This window comes from Hirundo rustica, chromosome 4, assembly GCF_015227805.2.
Source record: "Hirundo rustica isolate bHirRus1 chromosome 4, bHirRus1.pri.v3, whole genome shotgun sequence".
NCBI classification, from domain to species: domain Eukaryota; kingdom Metazoa; phylum Chordata; class Aves; order Passeriformes; family Hirundinidae; genus Hirundo; species Hirundo rustica.
Window position 1 is genome coordinate 11,898,511 of NC_053453.1, and position 22,073 is coordinate 11,920,583.

Below are 22,073 nucleotides of genomic sequence, written 5' to 3' on the forward strand. Positions count from 1 at the left end.
AAGTTCTACTTCTTTTTTTGCTATCTCTGGCATGACTTTGAAACAAAACTACTAGGAGATTCACAAAAAATACTTAGTGTATTCTTTGTCTGATTGAGCAATTTTTTGGCACCAAATAATAAAGTTTTCAGAAAATATAAATAATATAAATATAAAACAAAAAAGTTATTTTTTACTACTTGGTTTTGGTTTTCCTGTTTTGCTTACACACATAGCTATTCACTGTCTCCCTACTTGCCCAAGTACAGATTTCCAAGACATTGTAGTTCTGTATATATTGCAGAATTTCATCACTAGGATGAAAAAAATATGGCAAAAAGATATCTCCACTAAATAATGATTTAGGAATAAAGGGAGTCACAAGAACCAGCTATTCTGCCTCATTATCTTTGCTGCGAAAGTAACCTTTAATTTTGTCTAAGATTGTTTGGAAATTGAAACCACATTTTATCTGAAATAAATGTTATCTAATAAATATCAGTGTGAGTTTGAACCAAAATCTCCAGTTTGTTCTAATTCCATCATTAGACATCTAGTGACTCATTAATAGTCCCATGCACCTCTTCATTAGGGAATCACACGTGTCAGATCTCTTTTTCTCTAAGGACAGCAAGTGTGAGTGCAGCAGTGCTACTCATATGGAACGAAACAGCATGATAATGCAAAACCTGAGAGATCCAAGAACTATGATATAAAGGATTGGAAAGTGAGAGAGTAGCCAGACAAACTTCAAAATTACTTTCTGACAAGCAGTGATGCTCAAGCTAGTTGTGGATTGTTAGTGGGATAAGAAATTGGAACAGATTACGGAGGGATGTTTCTAAATGCCTTTGTTTTAATCAGATTTTAAAAATCAGGAAAATAACTATCAAGGATGATATGGGAATAATTGAAGATGGAATAGATTCCCGCCTAAGATTTTTTCGTCTTAAATTTCTATAATTGTGAATTACAGTGTACCTTAAACTCACCTTTCCCTGGTCATAACCGCATTCCTTAAATTTTCTATATTATTTTCTAGCAATTTTACCCGGTGTTCAGCTTCCCTTGCTTTCCACTGAGCAGTACGCATCAATTGTATACATTTATCCTTTTCAGTTTGCAAGAGATCATACATGATAGTAAATTCTTGGAGTCTGAAGAAATCAGATGTGTGGAAGAAATAATTATTAGCCTTTTGTGCATGCATTACTTGGATAGAAGTTGCTTTAGAAGACTTTTTTTAGATAACATATTGTTATTTTCTTACTCTTTTTGGTTTCCTCTTTTCCTTTTTTTACAGGTAATTAGTTCACGAGCCTTTCTTTCTAGTTCCTTAACAATACTTTGGAGTTGAATCTGAAATTTAAATAAAATTTAGTAAGCACTTTACATATATTAGAAAATTTCTTCAATGAAATTACCTAGAACCACTCCTAGATGAGAAAATGACAGTGAGGGAACATTATTATAAGAAGTTTTTCTTATTATAACAAAATGTTTTTATTATAACAATATAAAAAAGCACAGTTTTTCCATTTATATTAAGCTTTAAATTACTATTAGTAATGTAGATAATTAGATGCTGCATCTTAAATGCTTGGTTCCCTCTCTCTGGAGTTCCACTTTTTCTACTGATCAGCCTGTCAAGTCCATCACTGTACGATTATTTGGCATATGAACCCTTGAAACTGCACCTTTACAAATCAAATTTCTTTTCTACTCAATTCTGTCTTTTCAGCAATCACGGATGTTTGAGCAGAATTGCATTCTGTTAAGTTTCTGTATCTTTTGGTTCTGGTTCTTTTCAGTCCTCAATAGCCTAGGCCATCAATCTTAAACTGACAGGCCTTTTCTCCCCTCCCACTGGTCTCAGAAGGAGGAGATTGGTATTAGGAAAAGCTGGTGGATGATGGGTTGCAACTTTGGGCTTGTCTGTGTGTTCCCAAATTTGTATTATTTTATTTGTTTTATTAGTTTGTGGACTGATTTTATTGAAGGTACAAAGCCTGACATGTTTGTTTATTTTTATAGACAGTCAGAGTTTCCCAAAATGGTAGAAGGGTAGCTTATCTAATTTATCTGATTACAGACATACATTTTGGAAACATCAGTACCTTGTTCCCATATAGCAATTTGTTATTTAGTAAATTCTCTGTGACATCACAGCACACGTCATGTCAGAAAAATGCAGACAGCAAATACAATGACTAGTGATAGGAAAGGTCTTTCCCTCTTTCTCTAAATCAATAGAATTATTTATGTCTTGAAATGTAACAGGAAAATAGAAGTTTCTGCCTCACTTTGGAATGAGTAGTAGTTCAGTCTCTCTTCTAATGTTCATATATTTGTAAAATAAACCACACAGTTTTACTTCTGAGAATCTTAGGTGAGGCTGTATGCTATTCTGCCTCTTTCTTTCAAATTGTTAATTTTATCCCATGGGCTTAAAAGAAAATCACAGAATCTCAGAATCACTGAATGCGCTGAGTTGGAAGAAACCTGCCAGGATCAAGACCAACTCCCAGACCTGCACAGCACCATTCCCAAGAGTCACACCATCTACCCAAGAGCACTGTCCAAATGCTTCTTCAACTCTGTCAGGGTGGTGCTGTGACCACTGCCCTGGGGAGCCTCTTCCTGTGCCCAACCACTCTCTGGGTGAAGAAACTTTTCCTAACATTGAACCTAAACCTCCACCAACACAACTTCAGGCCGTTCCCACAGGTCCTGTCACTGGTCAGCACAGAGAGGAGATCAGTGTCTGTCCCTCCTCTTCATGAGGAAGTTGTCACTGCAGTGAGGGCTCCCATCAGTCTCCTCCAGGCTGAACAGACCAAGTGACCTCAGCCACTCCTCAGACGGCTTCTCAAGGCCCTTCACCATCTTCATTGCCCTCCTCTGGACACTCTCTAAATGTCCTGTCAAATATCTTGTTTCCATTATGGAGTCATATTTTAACATATTGCACTGCACCACAAATTGCCAATAAAACACCACAGTATTATGAGTTTCCAGTGTTCTGATGGAACTTCAAAGCTAGGGTGGGAAATGAGTCCACAGGGCTCCCCTCACTAGTAATTTAATTTCTCCTTATAACAGCTTGTACTTTTGAACAGTCTTCCATATATATAATTTTTTTACCTTGGCTTTCTGAACACTCCTGCATTTCAGTTGCCTCTCATCAGCTCTGAGGCAAGCCAGATGTGTAAGTGTGGACAACTCATTTCTGGATTTTTCCTGCTCTTTGAAAAGCAAGTGTTCTGCAGCAATGCATTCTTCTAACACGCGGGCATCCGTATCTGATATCATTTCCTAGAGAAGATTAAATTTAAATCCCAATGCAACAATGTATCAGTGTTGGCAACCCCAAAGTTGGAAATACTTTGGGTTTATCTGCACCGTAAACAAATATACAGACTACACAGATTTAAAAGTGTAATAAAAACCACTTTAAAACACCATGCACAATCCCTATAATAACATTTCAGAATATATTATCATCTAGGAGCATTTCTGTTCCTCAGTCTAACATCTTTCAGCTACTGTCCATTGGACAGAATGGAACTATATAGCTATAGAATCTTTAAGTAAGTTCAGTGTCAGGTCTTCAGGAGGAGGTGAATGGAAGCTTCCTAGGCTCCACTGACTGCATGCTGTCCATGGCACAGAGGTTACATAACCCAAAAAATGACACCTAGGTACTGGAATGCATATGTATCCAAATACGAGCAGATTCTCACCAGATAATGTTAATGAATTCAAACAAAACACATAAAGAAATGGATATAAGGGTAAGAAGATGAGTTTTGACCTTAAGAATGCATGCCTGGAATAGATTTCTTCTTATAAAGTCATTTATGTAGTGACAAGTACTAATGCTCTTGTAATGCAAGTATCTGCATTTCCACACTGTATGGCTGTGCTGCGTACAGACAGACATCCACAAATGACAGAATCGTGAAGATGAAAAACCTCAATGTACAAATGCTTAATTTTTACTGTTGCAATAAGACAGGGTTTCATATCCAAAGGAAATCTATAACAATATATTTCTAGCTGCAGTGTCATCAACAACTTTCAGAAATACTTAAACTAGAAAGTAGATTTGCTCTTTACCTTCTAGTATGTGGCCAGTAATACCAAAAAATGCTTTTAAAATGAAAGAGAAGTGGTCCTTAAAATTGAACAAATACTATTGCATTTTCTCACCAGAAAACTGCAGCTAGAAGCTCCCATTATTTTTTTCTTCAAACAGTCCCTTTATACTCATGATAGAAAACTAACTGTCAAAATGAAAAAATATGAGAAAGCAGAACTCAGCACCTGTTCAGCTAAACCTCTCTTGATCGTTTCAATCTCTTCCTGAAGTTCTTGTCGTCTTTCTAATAATACTGCATTGTTTTTTGAGTTAATTTCTGCCTACAAAAATAAACCAAGCACATAGTGAGGCAAACAAAAAAAAAAAAATTAGGAAAATGTAAACTGTAAATACTGTATTAGAAGTAGTTACACAAATTAAGAAGTTAAATTTCTCTCCTCTTATAATCACTAGTACAAGAATGCTCCATTGAGTAGAGCTCCTCGGCAACTTACTGAAGTTTCTCAAATTTTTCTTTCAAGAACTATGAACACTAAACTTCACAAATTTAGAAGGTTTATGGTTTTCAGCAACTAAACTGTCATTAAAAACAAGAAACACAGCGAGAGTACATAAAAATGTCACCCAAATTCACAGAGGATTTTCGGAGTGAAATTCTAACTTTCTAAAGGAAAAAAAAAAAAGAGTTCACATCTACATAGAATGGATATCACTTTTTTCCCTTTTGTCACTGCAGTAGGATTTTCATTAGACTCTAGAAAGTCAAATCTAATAACACAAACATTTATGAATTATTTTTTCACATACATTATGGGAAAATTAATTTATTCAATCAGATTTTGACATTAAGTATGTGAAGGAATACATTAAAAAAAACTACCTCTGATTAAAATATATCAGATCAATCTCACTACAACTACTTACATGACGTAACTTGTAAGACAAAAAGCTGTACTGGTGGCATTGTGATTAACTTCACTTAAAAATTCTTTATGGTTATAAGAAAAAAAGAAATAAATGCATCCGTTTAGCTATAAAGGCATATATTGACTCTATGCAGCTAATGGGGACAATTTAGCAGGACCTGTGGTGAGAGGTCAAGGAATATTAATTTTAAAATAAAAGAGGGATGATTACATATAAGGAAGAATTTTGTTCAACGAGAGTAGTGAAACATGGTACGGGTTTTCCAGAGAGGTGGTGGTTGCCCTGTCTCTGGAAACATTCAAGCTTGACTAACCTGATCTAGATGAAGGTGTCTCTGCCTACTGCAAAGGTTTGGACCAAATGTCTTTTAAAGGTCCCTTCCAACCCAAATGATTCTAATTTGGATGGGAAAAAAATTACATTTAACAACACACCTGGAAGATATTCAAAGATAATACAACCCTGTGATATCTTGCTCAGATCCCAACCAGATGTTAGTTCAAAGCACTATAAATCAATACTGATAGGTAGATGTTTTGCACTTGTTATTTTCACTTCTCTGATAGTACTGTAAAATTAAATGCTGTTCACTCGCATTATGGGAAAGGGAAACAAGAGACACAGTAAAGGCCAAAGTGTGGAGTTACTTCAGTTGCAGCTGCCAGCTCTGAGATTTGATTGGACTTAGGTTTACTAAAATGTCTGAAAAGCCTGTCCTAAGAAAGTGACTTTCAGTCTTGCTTTGGGATCAAAAATAGCTTTTCTGTGGAGCGTATATTAGTTACCACTTCTGCTGTGTACAAGTAAAAAGCTCATATCTTTAATCCATTGAGGACTTTTGTTCACATAAGACAAGGCTAAACTTAGGCACTTTTGGCTGTCTCTGCTTTGGCCTGACCAAAGAGAAGGCCCACATGGAGAGGAGCAGCAGTTCTGCTCTGGGCTGGAGACAGCAGGAACAGCAGTTCTCTTTCACACACAATGTTGGTGTTTAGCAATAGCTGACCTTTCACAACTTACTAACAGGAAAAACACATTTGAAGGAAGTGTTCCTGTAATTTCCTTATTCTACAAACCAGTCACTCTGCACTCAGCATATGATTCAAAAGCAGAAATTTGGGGAACCATACTGATGTACTGTTGCTTCTGCAATCACATGTTTATACAACAATTAATTCTTGTGGTTTTTTGGTTTTTGTTTTTTGGAGTTTTCTCAGTTGAAATCCCAATTAATAAATGAAATCTGGGGTTTTAAGTAGTTGAAAAAATTTCATCTACTTAAAATACTCTTTTTTAATTTTTGCTAGATATGCTCCCAAGTCTTACAAATTAAAATTGCCCCAATATAGCAAAAGCCAAGCAGAATCAAGCTGGCCACTTGACTCTTCCTTCCTGCAGTACTGTATTTCAATTGGCCACCCTGCAGAGGAGCAGTGATTTCACATTTGCTCTTCTAACAGAGCCAGGAAAGGAATCAGAGAAAACATGGAGCATGGGAAGATGGGCTAAAACAGCTCTATTGCAGTGGCCTATTTGCATTAGAGTAGTATCCTGCAGCTGCTGGAATAAAGTACTGATTAGAATTCCATTTCTGTCTCTCATGGCATTCCTTTTCCCCAGACTCAGAATCTGAGGTGGATCTCACCCAACATTGTGAACTCCAACCACAGCTGGAGTTATGGCATTTGATTTTAGCATTACATGTTTTTAAACAATTGTGGTTCTCCATCCAGGAGCATTTCGTCAGTGGGAGCACAAGCAAAAATACCATCTCCCAGATTGTCTTAGCTGATACTGAACAGAAACTCTTTAAGCTTTAAGATCAAAGTCTGGAATATGAGTCAGCGCTTTAAACATTATTTCAGGAAATTCTTTCCAAAACTTTGTTGTGTAGTTCTAGAACTTTCCTCCCTTCTCCCAGGTGACCTTATATTACTAGGTAATATACATGTGAATTTAGAAGGAATTTCAAGGGAGGCAAACATATTGTTTAATAACATTAAGTATTATCAAGTAATAATTGGAGTTGTTTAAATAGCAAATCTAAGTATATATGAGTTTTGATATGCGTAGCTATTTTTTAAAACTTTACTATTTTGTAAGACTCTTTTCTGCCCTGAATTGCTTAAAAGGACCAAGAAAAATTTGAAGGACAGTGTTAAGGTAGGAAACATCAAGTGCTGTGAAAAAATATTCACCTGACTAAACAAGATTAATTTTATATGACTCAGAATCCAGACTGAGCAAGGAGTAAGTATAGGAGAAAATACGTATAAGAAAGAGAGAATGGAAGAACCTGTGATGACAGAAAGAAAATACAAAAAAAATTATAGACAAAGTAAATTTTAAGAAATAATTGGAAGCAGATTAGAAAGAAAATGCTTTGAATACACAAGTAGAATAGTTCTTCCCTTTAAAATTACCATAGTCAAAAAGACTATGTAAAACAGAAAAGAGTAAAGAATTATTGAAAGAAGGATGCGTGAAATACTAAAGCATTTCCCTTGTAGGACTGTCAAGAGATTTCATAGAAGTATTTCTTACAAGAAAATTTACAATCTTTATGATCAATGCATTCATACAGACCTCTGATTTGAGTCTTCTATGCTTGGCCTTATCTTCTTCCAAGGAATCCCAAATCCCTTTCAGTTGTAAATCTATCTTTTTTAAACTTTGCACTTCTTTATTTTTCTGGGTTTGATGGTGACTGAGAATGTCTTGTTGCTTTTTGTTCTCCAAGACACATTTATTTAAATTATTTTCCAGAATTTGTCTATATAGATAGACACAGAATTTTAGAAAGAGGTAACTTAATCAAGACATATATGTAAACAGGCACAACTACTTTATTGGGTTTTGAGTACCTCATCACTATGAGGTACTATGGCTCAGCCAGAAAAACTTGTAAACTCCTGACAAAAATTACCTAAAAAAGTAGCATTTTTATAACTATAATCAATTATAATACCTTAATTATGTTGGTGAGGTCTCACAGTCTGTTCTAAATTTGTTAAAAATATCAGGGAATCTAGTACATATAGGAAGAAGAAAACAAAGTTTTGAGTATGAGGGAACATTTCAAAATAAGTTGCCATGGGCCTTTAATACAAAGCTTGAAAAGCAAAAGCATTGTTGCTGGGCATATGGCCAGAATTACAACTACACATCTCCCTCTGCAGAGGAGGAATCATTGCAAGCTTGCCTCCAATCAAACAGTTTATTTTACCAAGTAAATATAAAATAATAATTGAAGGGAATATCAAAGAGATGATTAACCAATCTCAACTGAAATTCAGGACTACATGAGGGCAGCCATCTGTGATCCTCATTTGAAAATGAAAATACTGACATTATTCTTCTTCAAATTACTTTCAGTGGGTTACACAGGAAAGAAAGTATGTGCACTAAAGAGAGAAACTCTCTAAAATATTTCACTTTTAAGAGCAAAATCTCACAGGATTTTATCAAATGCTTATGCTTTGTGATGTTTTTCTTCAAGCCAGATCCTAGATTCCAGAGTCAAAATTTTTACATAAACATTTCTGAAGCGAAAACCAAAACCTGATCATATATAATATGCACTTGTTGCAGCATAAAACTTGAAAAGAGGAGCAACAGCAGAAAAGAGAAATAGACTTTTGAGAATAGAGAATTGTTCAGTCTTCCCATGTGGCTCATGTCTGTTACTCTAACCTGTCTGATAGGACGGCTAATTCCTTCTCTGCGCCAATTTCTAGTAATTTTGTCAAAGTAATGCATTCTCGTTCATTCTTTTGTATCAAAGTTTGTCTCTCATTCATTTCCTTCATTACATCTTCTCTTCCTTTTAAAATCTCTTCAGTCTTTTTTTCAGTGGCTTTCAGGGTTCTATTCAGTTCTTCTATTTGGTCATTAAGGGCTTCATTCTTCTTCTCTGCGTCGCTGTTGATGTATTTTAACAAAGCAGTAAGGGTCAAATTTTCCACATGCATATTTAAAAGTCAAAACGTAAGTTGCCTGTTTTTGTGGACATACAAAATAATTTCACAATATATGTTGAATGTTTGAAAGCAGACAATAAAAACCTTCAAATTCCAATATAGTCCAAAAATAAAATTGCAGATAGCCATGGGGCAAACTGACAGCTTAGAACCATGACAGTATTAAAAAGAGTTCTAGTAAACTGATTTCTGTCAACATTACTTGGTACACGGGTGTGACACTTCTAAATATTCCTCCAAAGAATTGAGAACTCAGGTCAGTTTATCCTATGATGTGACACAAATATAAAGACTCATTTAAATATTTCATTAATAGCAATTTGCACAATGTACGTTTTAGAAATTGATTCTCTTTAACACCATAGGACAAACTTCTTAGATTCATGATGGCAGAGTTGCACTAAGCAGAGTAGTGAGGAGACAAGCTACAGTGTAACTCTGCACGAATGGGGTACAAAACCCATCATTCATCTGGACAACAACTGAGCCACTGGGGGCTGTGAGTGACCTGGCTGAAACTGTACAGTGCTAATTTGATTTTATTCTTACAGAAAACAGCACATGCTCTACTTCAGAGGAGAAGAACCTCAGCTTCACAAGAGAGAGAAAGAAAAGGCTGGCTGCTGGCTTGCATTTCCCCTGATGAAGTATTAGAGACTGCAACTCATGTCAGAACCTTACAGCAAAGCAGCTGTGACTCCACAGCTGGTGCAGAAGGACCAAGGGAGAATGGGTTTGTAGCTCAGGTCTCAGCGTCAGCTGTGGAAGTGTTAGTTTAAATGTTGATCCTAATTTTAATCAACAGCCATACTCAATCTTTTCTATAACCAAGGGATGAGAAGAAGTTATACATATAATATATTCATGTATATAGAATTGTTTATTAAAAACATACTTTTTTTTCTGATTCAACTTCTCCATTTCTTTTGCAAGTTGCTTTGGAACACCAAGGATCCTAGCTAGCTCAGCCTAATAACAAAAGAGAAAAGTTTGATTAAATGCCTCAAGAGCTGATGAGTTTTCATAGCAGTAACATTCATTTAGAACTGCTGTGAAAATCAGTAGGAAACATTTTAGAATTACTTGAGTTTTTCCCAGAGAATTCTAGCTGCTACTTCTAAAACTAAACATTGATGTTTACGATTTTAGTATGTCTTCAAGATAAAAATTATGCTTAAATATTATTAGTACATCTTATTATGCTACTTATACCATGGAAAGAAGCAGACCTAGGTATGTTTTTAATTCTCAGCATAAATCTATATTAACTGTAATCTGAGCAACCTACAATAACACAACATAACTAAGATATCTTTATAGAAATAATTTTTTAATCAAAAACATGACTATTAGTATTTCCTAAAGGAGTAATAAGAATATGGCACAGCAGCATGTTTCACTCGTATTGAAAAATGGTCTAATATTTACTGTAATGACATAATGAATTTGGAATGACAACATTTGCTCCTTTGGGCAAAACATGTACACACACAGATGCACACACACTCACAGACAGTTAGGCACAATTAATTTTGCATTACTTTTAAATAAGTCTGCGTATCCTGAAGCTTTTCCACTTCTTCCTCATCTGTTAATATCAACTTTTCCTTGGATGAAACAGCTTCTTTTATTGAATCAATTTCTGCTTTCCTCTGGATTACTTCTTTGCTGAGCTCATCACAATTTTCTTTCAACTGTATAATTTTATTGTCTTTCTTTTAAAATGAAGTAGAAGACCAGATTAATTGTATTTTCCCTTTTACATTTTGCAGGCTTCTGATAACTAACATTCACTAACATTGAATGATGATAACATTTTTAGTGACAAGATAGTGAAAGGTATTTTATTTTACCAGATGTGTGTTTCTTCTATGAATACTAACAGAATTTTGTTTACAACAAAGCCACATATATTCTTCAGGATTTATGATTACAAATATATTTTCCATGTTCACATCCTAGAACCAAAAACCTACAGCTATCTTTACATGCAGTATCAGTTTGCTGAATATAGTAAACATTTTCTTGAGTAAACAAAAATTCCAGATCTTTTCTGAATCAGATATTTATTGCTTGCCCTAGTTATCAAAATTGAATGATAGAATATAGCCTATAAAATCTATTTCTTTTAAAATCTATTTTTCTATGTATCCTATTTTAAATAAACTCTAGAAATGCACACTGGGAAAACATTTTCAGTGATTTTTTCATATGTTAGTTGAGGGAACATAAAACATTGCTTTTCTCAGGTTCTGTACTTACCTTTTCTTTTGAAATTCTTTCGTATTCATTTTCCAGAATCTTTTTTTCTTCTCGCAAACTACAGTAAAAATCAAAGCAGTACTAACTATATTAGTAATAGAATAATCATTACTGTGATATAGTAAATGATAAGGAAGTATGAAAGCCTATCCTGTGCTAGACTAAAACACAGTGAATTATCATGAAAGGTGCTCAGATTTAAAGGAAGTTTGCTGACTGGTAAAAGAGGGTCCTGAAGGACTGGATGTATATATGGAGGTGCACATATCTTTTTCTACAGTGCACACATCTAAAAATCTGAACCTGATTTTCTTAGTCTGACCATCTCCTGCAGGGGGGTATTCATGCCTCACTCACCCTTGCCTTTTACTAGTGGCACCCTATACCCACAGTTCCTCCCAACCTCAGAAAACAAAATGTTAATGTGGAAATGTGGCAAAAGGAAAGAGCAGGTGGGTAATAAATAGCCACAAAGACATCAGATATCAATGAAGGTGCAGTTGCTACTGAGAAACCTTCCTCCTATGAATGTTTTACTATTCAGACACATTTACTCTTCAGACAATCGTAAGTGAAGCTCCTCAAATCTGGATTGGATCCTGTGGGAAAAAAAATCCTGAAAAGTGTCAGGGGTTATATAGGCTAAACCAAAGGAGTATGGTAGAAAAGTAAATTGAATAGCCACCATTAATTGATCTTAACCTATATCCAAAACTAAACTGCAATTTAATTTCAGGCAATAGGGACAGATGCTAAAGAACTGAAGAAGGAAGAAAGAAAAAAACAGGAAAACTCTTAGATCTTGTGGGTATTTAGTAACACTGCCACTAGAAGGATGAAGGCATGGTTATAAAAAGGGAGCCCAACCAACAAGCTTGTTGGATTTACAAGAGGGAGCTTCTTGGTAACAGGTAGGTAAATACTGTCAAATACAAAAAATTATCTCTACTGAAGGTACATCTGGACATCCCCAGTGCATGCACGGAACAGTTCTGCACCTATAGCAGGTAAATGGGCTACAGCACCCTATATGCCATCACAATCAAACAACTTAACTGAGCCACTGCGCTTTTCACCGGGAACAAGGGGGCAGATTCTTGCAATTAGTACTTACAATGACATTTCAGAGTCTCAGGCTATAAAGAAGTAAAGATTACAGCTAAGGAATAGGTGGAACAAACAAATACTCTGTCCCAGGTACAGCAAAGAATCAACTTCAGCGCTTAAAATTATGTTTATTACTCTAGTGGGAGGATGTGTTGGTCAAGTTTGGTTGAGACCCAGGGCAGTCTCGTGGAATGAATAACTCTTAAAATTAGGGAAGCATTAAGAGAAAGGGACAAAATTCCATAGAACAGTTGTGTCACTTGGAGCTATAACAATGGCAAGGGACTCCTGGGCATCCACACCCACCCAAAGCAGCTATTACAGTTACCTCATAGTGTGGCTGATACAGAAGAGAGGCAGCTGATTGCTATTCATTTTTTCTCTTTTTTCTTCTAAAACCTTCCAGCAGTAGTGCAAGACTTTGCATGGTGGTGGTGGTCATGGGAAGAGAGCTCAGTCCCCCAGCAGCCAAACTCATGGAGGACCATCCCTAGGACCTTATGCTCAACCCTTTAGCAGTGCTGATTTAAGATTCCCTCCTCTTTCTTATATTTGAGTCCTCCAACAAAAGCAGTGAAGCATATACCTGGAAGTCTCAGGCAACATATTTCTAGTTAAGGAAAGGAAATAGTGGAGAAAAGAGAACTGGGATGGTGGTGTTGCAATATAAACAGAACAAAAAAAAACAACACAACATCTCTCCCATGAGTAAGGAGCTCTGGCTCAGATGAAGAGCAAAGAGAAAATAGACACAGAGTAGATGTTGGTGGTATGTATGTATGATATTTATATGGGCATTTTATGGGTACAAGCACACTGACTACAAGTACGCCTCTACACAAACTAGTCTAGACTAAAATCTAATTTGAATACTCACAAAGTGAATGAGTTTGTGAAACAAAATCTTTTAAAGAGAAAAGTTGAATTTAAATCAATCTTCCCCCCAAAATTATAAAATTAATTAAAAAATATTCCAAAATTCCAAAATCATATTCCAAACCCATTTTGGCAGTACTCCTAACTGAACTCTTTGGGACTGGCAAAATCACTCTAAGGATAATGAATATCTACTTTGCACAAATACCCATAACTGTTTGACTGCCACAGAATATTATTAAATGAGTCCTATGCAAAATGATTAAAGAGGTACTGCAGGCTTGTGGTTAGACCGTGCTGTGCCCTCTTTCATATCACGCTGGACGATCAAAAGAGCAATACCAAAGAGCAGGAGGGAGAGCAAAATTGACACTGTTTTCATTTTGTCACATTCTTCACTCATGAGAACAGATTCCTGTGGAACCATTCCAGTTTCACAACAAAGTCTTTCCATCCAGCAAAAGTAAAATGATTTGAACACTTCATTTTCTATGACACAAACAATGGCAACAGTGAATGACAAGGGCCAAGTTACCTAAATAGCTGGCAAGTGTGAAAAGAAAAAAAGGATAAAAAGAAAGAAGTTAAATCTCTCTCTTTTGAGCAATGAGTTTGATCCAGCTGCCCATAGCCAGAAGTCAGGCTAACATCCTGGGCTTCCTTAGTGTCTGGGATAAAAACTGGGACCTCCAAAGGGCAGGTGATCTCACATTCCAGGTGACTGGTTTGGGATGACATAAAATACCAGTTGAAGATAACATCTCTCTGTGGACTTTAAAGGGGAGGAAGGATGATTAACACACATTTAGAAATCAAATAAGATTCTTCAAAGAATTCAAGTTTAGTTTCTGATTTAGTATATGAACACAGAAGCTTAATGTAAGATAAGCAGAGAAATGTTGGTCTTTCCATTTAGCATTTGAATCTTTTAATCTGTGTTATATGGATATCAGCCTCATGACTGTTTTACTTAGACATCAATGACAGCAAACAAAATAGCTGCAACTGGCATTAGGCATTCAAATTTCCCAATATTTTATAGCTCTTCCCTGATGGATGTATTTTTCAAAATCATGTGGAAATTATTATCGTTATTAAACCTCTAACAAGACACACAATGAAAAGAAGATAAAACTCTTAAGTTTAAGCATTAATGTGTGCAAATTGTTTCTAATAATGCTCTTCTTATTTTCATGAAGCCTAATATTAGTACTGTACATGAAAAGCTGTCATAGATGCAGTTGCAATGAGTTAAAAACAGGCAGTTGGAAAACTGAGCCATTAATAAAAATACATTCCAGATTTTTCCCTGAGAGATATTTACAGCTGCAAGCTGACATAGAAATAAAAAAATTAAGATGGAGGTATTAAGAAATGTAGTGGTAGTTGTCAACAGAAGTCCATTTCACTTCCTCAGCTCAAAAAACAACCACAACACTGTTATCATTAGAAGTCCCATCATGCAAGAAAGTGAACTCCTTCAGCTACTCTCTGTCAGAGCTGGGATTGCTTGGAAATCCACAGAAGATGTTTGGTGCCTCACAACTAAAATCTAGTGACCACAGGTAGAAGTTATCACAGTTGACAAGCTGCCAGCATGAGCTTCCTCTAAGGCTCTGAGCTGTAATTAGTTTGTAGGTACCAGAGAATGCAGTCACAAGACCAGCTGATAATAACTTCTGCTGTGGTGCTATTTATTTTACTTATGGCCTCCAATTCTTTACTAGAAGCTATGGACAGCAGCTTAACTTTTCACTCTTTAATGATTGAGTGACTAATACAGAAATCATTACAAGTGTTGAAATAGTTTTCTTTATTTGAAATGCTTCTACAAGAAAAAAGTCAGTTTTGCATGCAGTTGCACAGATTACTTCAGTGAGGAGCTGTTTTGTTACCTGAACAAATCACTGTGAATGCTGGAGATTGGACCGAGGTTTCAAATGAAATTGTTTTCAAGCATCAGGCACCTTTAATATCACTAACATTTGTTATAGATGAATTTAGTACAAATTAATTGCTTACTTTTAAATTAATTGTTTCGATGATAAATTTAGATTTAATGTTTATTACTTCTCAACAATAAACTACTGACAATACCATTGTGTAATAAAGAAAAGCAGCTCTTCTTAATTTTGTCTCATAAACCAGAATTCCAAGCCTCACATGAACATTAAAGTGAAATGTCTCCTTGAGCCAGAACAAATCCTAGCTGATTGCACTGATCCTTTCCTTCTTGTTCCACTAGTTTGATTTTTGGGTCTATATTCTTATTTACTGAAGCTCCTTATCAATTATATGAAGAAATTTCATGGCTCTGAATGCAATTTTAGCAGAACTGAGTGGAGATGACTCTTCTTCCTCTTGCCAAGTAATTTTTAAAAGGAAGAATACTCCCAGAGTCAGCTCTGACTTTGGGAAGGTGGCCCAAGATTTACAAGCTCAGTAAAATCCTTCCAAGGCTTGCTCTCCCCCTGAGCTCTCAGACACACACACCAGCAATAAGCCCAGTACATCCATATGGCAGAATGGGCCACAAACTGGAGGAGAAGGCACATACCAACAGTGGGAACATACACTATCCATGCAGTCACCATCAGGGTGACCTCTCTGACAGCTGAAGTGTGTCAAGAAATGCACTGAACTCTTCATGTACCTATTCAAACTATGAAAAAAGTCACAAAATTACTGAAAACCTGATGATACTTCAATGTTGAAAGCAATTTGATTTATTCTGGGAATGTTGTCTATCCATTGGGCAATAAAGAACTAAAACAGAAGATGAAATAACATCTTCAGCTGTTAAGAAAGTTCTGGAAAAATTGTTTACAGAGGCAAGTAAATAGGAAATTATATAGGGATAGAAGAGTATGGAATATTAAGAAACCTTGAGACTTTTGCTAATGTTATGGCAATCTGTCATTGTTTTTAGATTTGAATCTGAGTGCAAAAAAGGTGCCAAGTACTCTTAGATATCAGAGAAAGTGAATTAAGGCAGGAAACAAAGGATCAGAGATATGAGGGAGCTTCAGTGAAAGAAAGGTTTACAGAAATAGGGAACAGAGATCTGCAGAACCAGGGAAACAAGATCAGATTTCTCACTTCCAGCTCAGCACTAGGTCCGAGTAGACATTCTAAAAAAAGGGTAAAGCAGTAGATAAAAGACACAGATAAACCTTCAAAATCTTTCCCCCTTCATGATCCCTGCCTGCTATACATATAAAAGTAAATAAACAACATATTTGTTTTCAGACTGAACAGCCATTAGTCATAATTCCCAAAGAGAAAATAACTTGTAAGTGCCAAGCACAGCTGGGACTGTATTAACACAGTTGGACAACAAGGGAAACTGTGTTCCAGAGAGATCAAGGGCCAAGAGAGGCTGAACCATGACTTTTTATCCTGAGAAATGAAGGAGACTGAGCAGCAACCTAACAGCAAACTAATGCCTTTGATGCAGCTTCCCTCCCGTCTGTCTGCGACATTGTCCATGCACACAGATATTTCAGAAAACATGGCTTTACTCTTTGGGTAAAACCAGCAAGCATATAGATCTTCATTTTACATCAGTGTTACTATTAGATCACCTGCTACTCACAACTCTATTCTGCACATTCATTTTCACTGTCTTTCACAGGCATCAAACTCATCCCTTCATTACAAATGTATTCACACCCATCATCTGCTTTTCTTCATAGTCCACTTCTCATTTCTCTACTACATTCATTCACCCATTTTTCACACATATTGTGCTAGCCCTGTTCATTCTAGGCTAGTCCAACTCAAAATCAGTATAATTTCTTGAATATTTCTGGAATTTCTCTCCCAGTAAGCAAATCCACATGTAACCAGGGCACATCCTTCTCACTCTGCACCCACAACATACATAAGACCCAACGCTACCATCAGGCATGAAATGGATTCCAAACAAGGAACAATTAAATAATCTGTATCTCCCGAGTCTGAAAAAATGACAAATTAAAGCAAGAAAGAGGTCTATCAAACCATCCTGCAGCAGTGAATCACATGTACTCTGTCTCACCCAAAGCAAGAACTACAGGGCACTAAACGAAGCTGCAGGAGTCAGGTTAAAAAGCGAGGAGGTGGCAGCTCTTACGTAGTTAATTGTGGAGCACTTCTCCCAGCGTGTTGCAATGTCAGAAGTTTGTTCTGGAGGAGACAGGAGAAGTTCAAAGGAATAGGGGTCAACTGAGGATTCCCAAACACAGAGAACTGTATTTGGCTCATGAAATCCCCACATCACAAGTGGCTGGGGCTGCACTTTTGGTCTCCATTAGATAATGCACCTCATGGACTTCTGGTCCGACTGTACAGCTGGGTTTGATCCCAGGCAATACATAAGACATAAATTTCCTACTACAGTGAAGGAACATTTTTAACAGCATGACTGACCCAAAAAGTCATTTTAATCTGTAAGATATTAGGTTCATATATAAAAATTAATCCAGTAAATGTGCAAGGGTAATTGAAATAGTACCTACACTGCATTTTGTATAGAATAGAGTTCTCATTTTGACTGGAGGTAGAAAATAGAGAATGGGAAAATATTCCCTGAACATATAAATCTTCATAATTTTTTTGAAATTGATGCAAAATCGGTGAAAAATATTCAAAAGATATGAGGACAAATGGTTAAAAAGCATGATACTTTTGAAGACCTCATTTCTGGACTGCTTGGAAATTGCAGTAAATTCTGTGTTTAATAATTATTTCAGGAAATTTCATGTTTCTTAGTTATCTCATAGCAAATAATTTTTTCCAGATGCTTTCCATGTTTCTTTCTCACTCCCAGTTTGCTTCATTCTCAAGTTTCTTTTTCTCTTAGAGCAAACCCTTGGCTCTAAAAAAACAAAAAAAAAATCAAGAAAGAATTGCCAGAAAAACCTGCTCCATGCAGTGTGAACAGGGTTCCTGATTTCCTTGCAAAATAATAATCTTCACTGCTGAGATGGTGACATTGAGTGTTTGTGCTTATATACACACCAACAACACTATAGCTGGATTGAAGATGTGTAAACATAGCAAGTCCCCCAGAAAATAAAAATTTGATTTCATCTGCTTAGGTACAAATTTTTACAAATGCAATGCTTCTGCTTATAATTTTACTATAAATTATGCAGATAATTGAAATGTATACAATACAAAGCCAATTCTGAACTGTTGTCCTTATATAGAAATGTTAAGATTTCACTCCTTTCACAGCAAATTTATCATTTTTGACATTAGAATATACAAGTACTTCTTCCCCCTTGAATACCTGAATAGAAAAACTTGAATACACCATGCTACCAATGTTAAAAATAGCATTGTGTCTATTTATGACATTGTTCCATAAAATCCAAGCCAACAGGTCTCTGAGACACTTTAAACATTTGTACTGAAGGCATCCTAGACTAGAATTGTTCATGTTAATTTTCCCTACTTAAACATTATTCATGCAATGGAATAATTTTTAAACAGCATTTTAAAGAACCCTGTCCATGTTCTAAATTTAAAACTATCTACAAATCTCACCATGGTAAATTTCTTTATCACTGACATGTTGCTGTTACTGGGGAAAGTTTGTGGCAATTGGTTTAACAACAGCCATCAAGAAATGTGTCCATGTAAAATGTACAGGAGATTGATTTTTTTCTAGTTATCATCTTTTTAGAGTAGCTAAGACAAAATTAGCAGCATTTGACCACTTTCACCTACCATTCTATCTTCAAGCGATTTTCATACACTCTTCCTTTAATAGCATTGTATTCACTTCGGCTGCTAAGGATTTGTTGCCTTATTTGGAAAGCTTCACTGGAAGCTTCTTCAGGGAGCTGTTCTGCTTTTTCCAGTTCACTTTGTTGTTCCAGTTCTGCACTCAGGCGTTCGGCTTCCTGCAACAGCTGGGTCTCAGATTCCTGTAAACTATATTGAATAGAAAAATTTAGAACTAGTCAATGTGAAGCAAAACGTTTGTATTTATACTTCTTTACATACATATAATATCTAATTCAAGGTTTTCAAGATGAGATGGAATTAAGATCTAAATAATCGGGTCTGACCTCCGAGTTGAACCTGCCTTGGGCAGGAAGTTGGAGCTCCTGAGTTCTGTTCAAACTCAAATCATCCTATGATGCCACAAGAGCAGTGCAATCAAGGGGGTTTTTCTGCGTATCTACAGCTGGAGTGAGATTCATCTCATCTAATTTTAACCAGATGACAGACTGTTACTTAGTCTATTTTATTTGTCTAACATTTTCTGGACAAAAATGAAGAGACAAGGAATCCATTTTATCTTAAGAAGTGCTAAATCTGATTCAGTGAGGAGACCTATAATAGTGAAGTATTCACCAGGACAAGGCCCAGTCTGGCCTATATGACAATTTTAAATTCTTAATAAACATCGGGACATTTACCCAGGGATGAGTTACATCTAGCTACTGCTGTAGTGCTACCAAGACCTGAAATAACTCATGTAATGATACAAAAGCTGAAAGTACATTTGTGGACATCTGTGGAAGCCTGTTCTAAGGCCTGTAGATCAATGATCAATGATTATCTGATCTGACTTGTATCACCAGACTAACTCCACAGAAACAACAAACTCCTATCAGTTTCTTGAGACTGGTGTTCATAATATACTCAGGAACCTATGTGGTGACAGCTGAAAAACATTCTAAAGGCTGTTAGTAAAATACATTGATTATTATGGAAAACTCTAAAAGGGAACAACAGTATGAAAATTCATATACAATGCACCACACATAAACTTATGCTTTATGATATAGCAATCATTGTGTATGCTTCCTCAGTATTACTACATTATGACTTATATAATGGTATACTAAAATTAGTCACAAATGATGTAGAAGAATAAAGAACTCTATAACTTGCCTTTTACTAATTAAAAATATAGCACAACGAAAGTATTTTTAAAAACAAAGGAACTTAGAATTTCCCATATTGAGAGACTGTAGTCATAAATTTTGGCTCAAAATTGACATTTATGCTTAAACAGAAAATTACATTAAAAAAACTACATATTACACTAAAGAATAGAATTAACATGGCAAAATTATGATAAAACTACAAAATATAAAACTGACTATATTTCACAAACATAGTTGAAATAATACAGCAGAAAAAGTTTTGATTCATGCAGCGTTTCTCCTTAGATAACCACTTCCTTTTTCTAAACTAGAAAATAAGAAAACCACAGACTTCAACAGAAAACAGTGTGCCTTCATCATGAACAAATAATTTCATTTGTGTTTACACATACATATTAAGGGGAAAATAAACTGACTTATCGACAGTGGATTATATATGATATTTCAATCTTCTTTTAATATAACAGAATGTATGCATTGTGGGAGAAAATGTAATTGGTTGTAGTAATACACATAATTTCAAACACAATTTTTTCATAACACACAGTTTTACATACAGTTACATAAATACGTAAGTGAATTCATAAAACCAAAATTTTTAGTATTGATTTTTTTCAAGATAATAAAAAAAAAGAAAAACAGAAAAAATAATTGAGTGTTGAATCTAGATTTTGCTCCCTACAGATGCCAACAATTCAGTTGAAGACAATGAAGAAATAACTGCACATCTACACAATGTACACATATAGAATCACATGACTGCAAAAGTAAGTTTGTGCAGCGTGATGTGGCAGCTTCTGAATTTGTGAAATAATTAGTACTTTAGCAGAGGCTTAAGGAAAATAAGCTAATGAATCTTCATTATTATCTGAATATCTTCTAGTTTGGGTTCTCAGAATATTCATATTAGTTCTTAATTGAGATAATATGAATAAAATCTACAACTATGCCACATAACTGAGTGACTAAAAGGGTTTTCAGGGGCCAGATACAAGCTCAGATACTTCAGCTTTAAATGCAGCCTTACTACAAAGTGGATGGATGAGACAGCACCACAATGGGATGAAGCCTATTCTCAGCGAACATAAAATCAAAAGTACTTAAGACTTTGAAAAAAAGTATCAAAGCAGCTATCAGCTAAAAGATATCTTTCAGCTTTTAGAAAGCCAAATTGTGCCAAACTGAGAGCAAGAAATAAATTTACTACTAAACAGAGGGTTGCACAATACACTTACAGCTCTGTGCGCACTGGCAACAGCCTTGGAAACTACCTGCGCACAGAGTAATTGCACTCATCATATTAGACAAATTTGTATTCTATATCAGAGAGATCAGTTTGGTACAGTGGTCATGGGGATCTGTGCTGCTTAGGATGTATAAGGCTTTCTCCTTGAGATTTTTATGCGCTAATAAAGGAAGGAAGAAAACACACTGAGCTTGAAAACCTCATCCTGTCATTTGTCTTAACATGGCATTGCAACAACATTAGGACAGATGAGCATTAATTAGGAAAGGGATTGAATTCAACTGTAATATGTGAAAAAATAAGTTCTTGATCCACAGAACTTACTGCACACGTTAGAGTGAAGAACTAACACTTAAAAAGCAGTATTGATACTGTGAAGGGTTCTTTGCAGGAAGAGAACGAACACAGTTACTGCACTCACCACCAGCACAGTCCTTAAAGATGGAGAAAACCAGACACTTGCAGATATCTGTGTAAGGAGGAAGTGTGTGGTCCCTATTTCTACTGACTCTTAAGGTACTTTGTTAAGATGAGCATGTCTACTGATGTTAACATATAGACAATTGAATCCCACTTTTGATGTCTGAATCCCACTTTTGATTCCTGAAAATATCCTGGAGATCATGATTGATTTTTTGGTAGTGGATTTACCTTGCTTTCTTTTAGTAGTAGGAGAAATTTATCCATGGGAATTAGTGCTTGTTCAC

At 35.7% G+C, this 22,073-nt stretch overlaps 1 protein-coding gene across 1 annotated transcript in view; it reads right to left on the reverse strand.

The window, feature by feature from the left end:
* Positions 1-22,073, reverse strand: part of CCDC146 (coiled-coil domain containing 146) — a 61,255-nt gene that overhangs the window by 12,379 nt on the left and 26,803 nt on the right. The window contains exons 3-12 of the mRNA XM_040061364.2: positions 18,949-19,155; positions 11,251-11,308; positions 10,530-10,703; positions 9,884-9,957; positions 8,702-8,929; positions 7,595-7,781; positions 4,306-4,401; positions 3,124-3,294; positions 1,250-1,338; positions 972-1,136 (exon numbers count right to left, since the gene is read on the reverse strand). Coding sequence (XP_039917298.1) covers positions 972-1,136; positions 1,250-1,338; positions 3,124-3,294; positions 4,306-4,401; positions 7,595-7,781; positions 8,702-8,929; positions 9,884-9,957; positions 10,530-10,703; positions 11,251-11,308; positions 18,949-19,155 — 1,449 coding nt within the window. The remainder of the gene's footprint in view (positions 1-971; positions 1,137-1,249; positions 1,339-3,123; positions 3,295-4,305; positions 4,402-7,594; positions 7,782-8,701; positions 8,930-9,883; positions 9,958-10,529; positions 10,704-11,250; positions 11,309-18,948; positions 19,156-22,073) is intronic.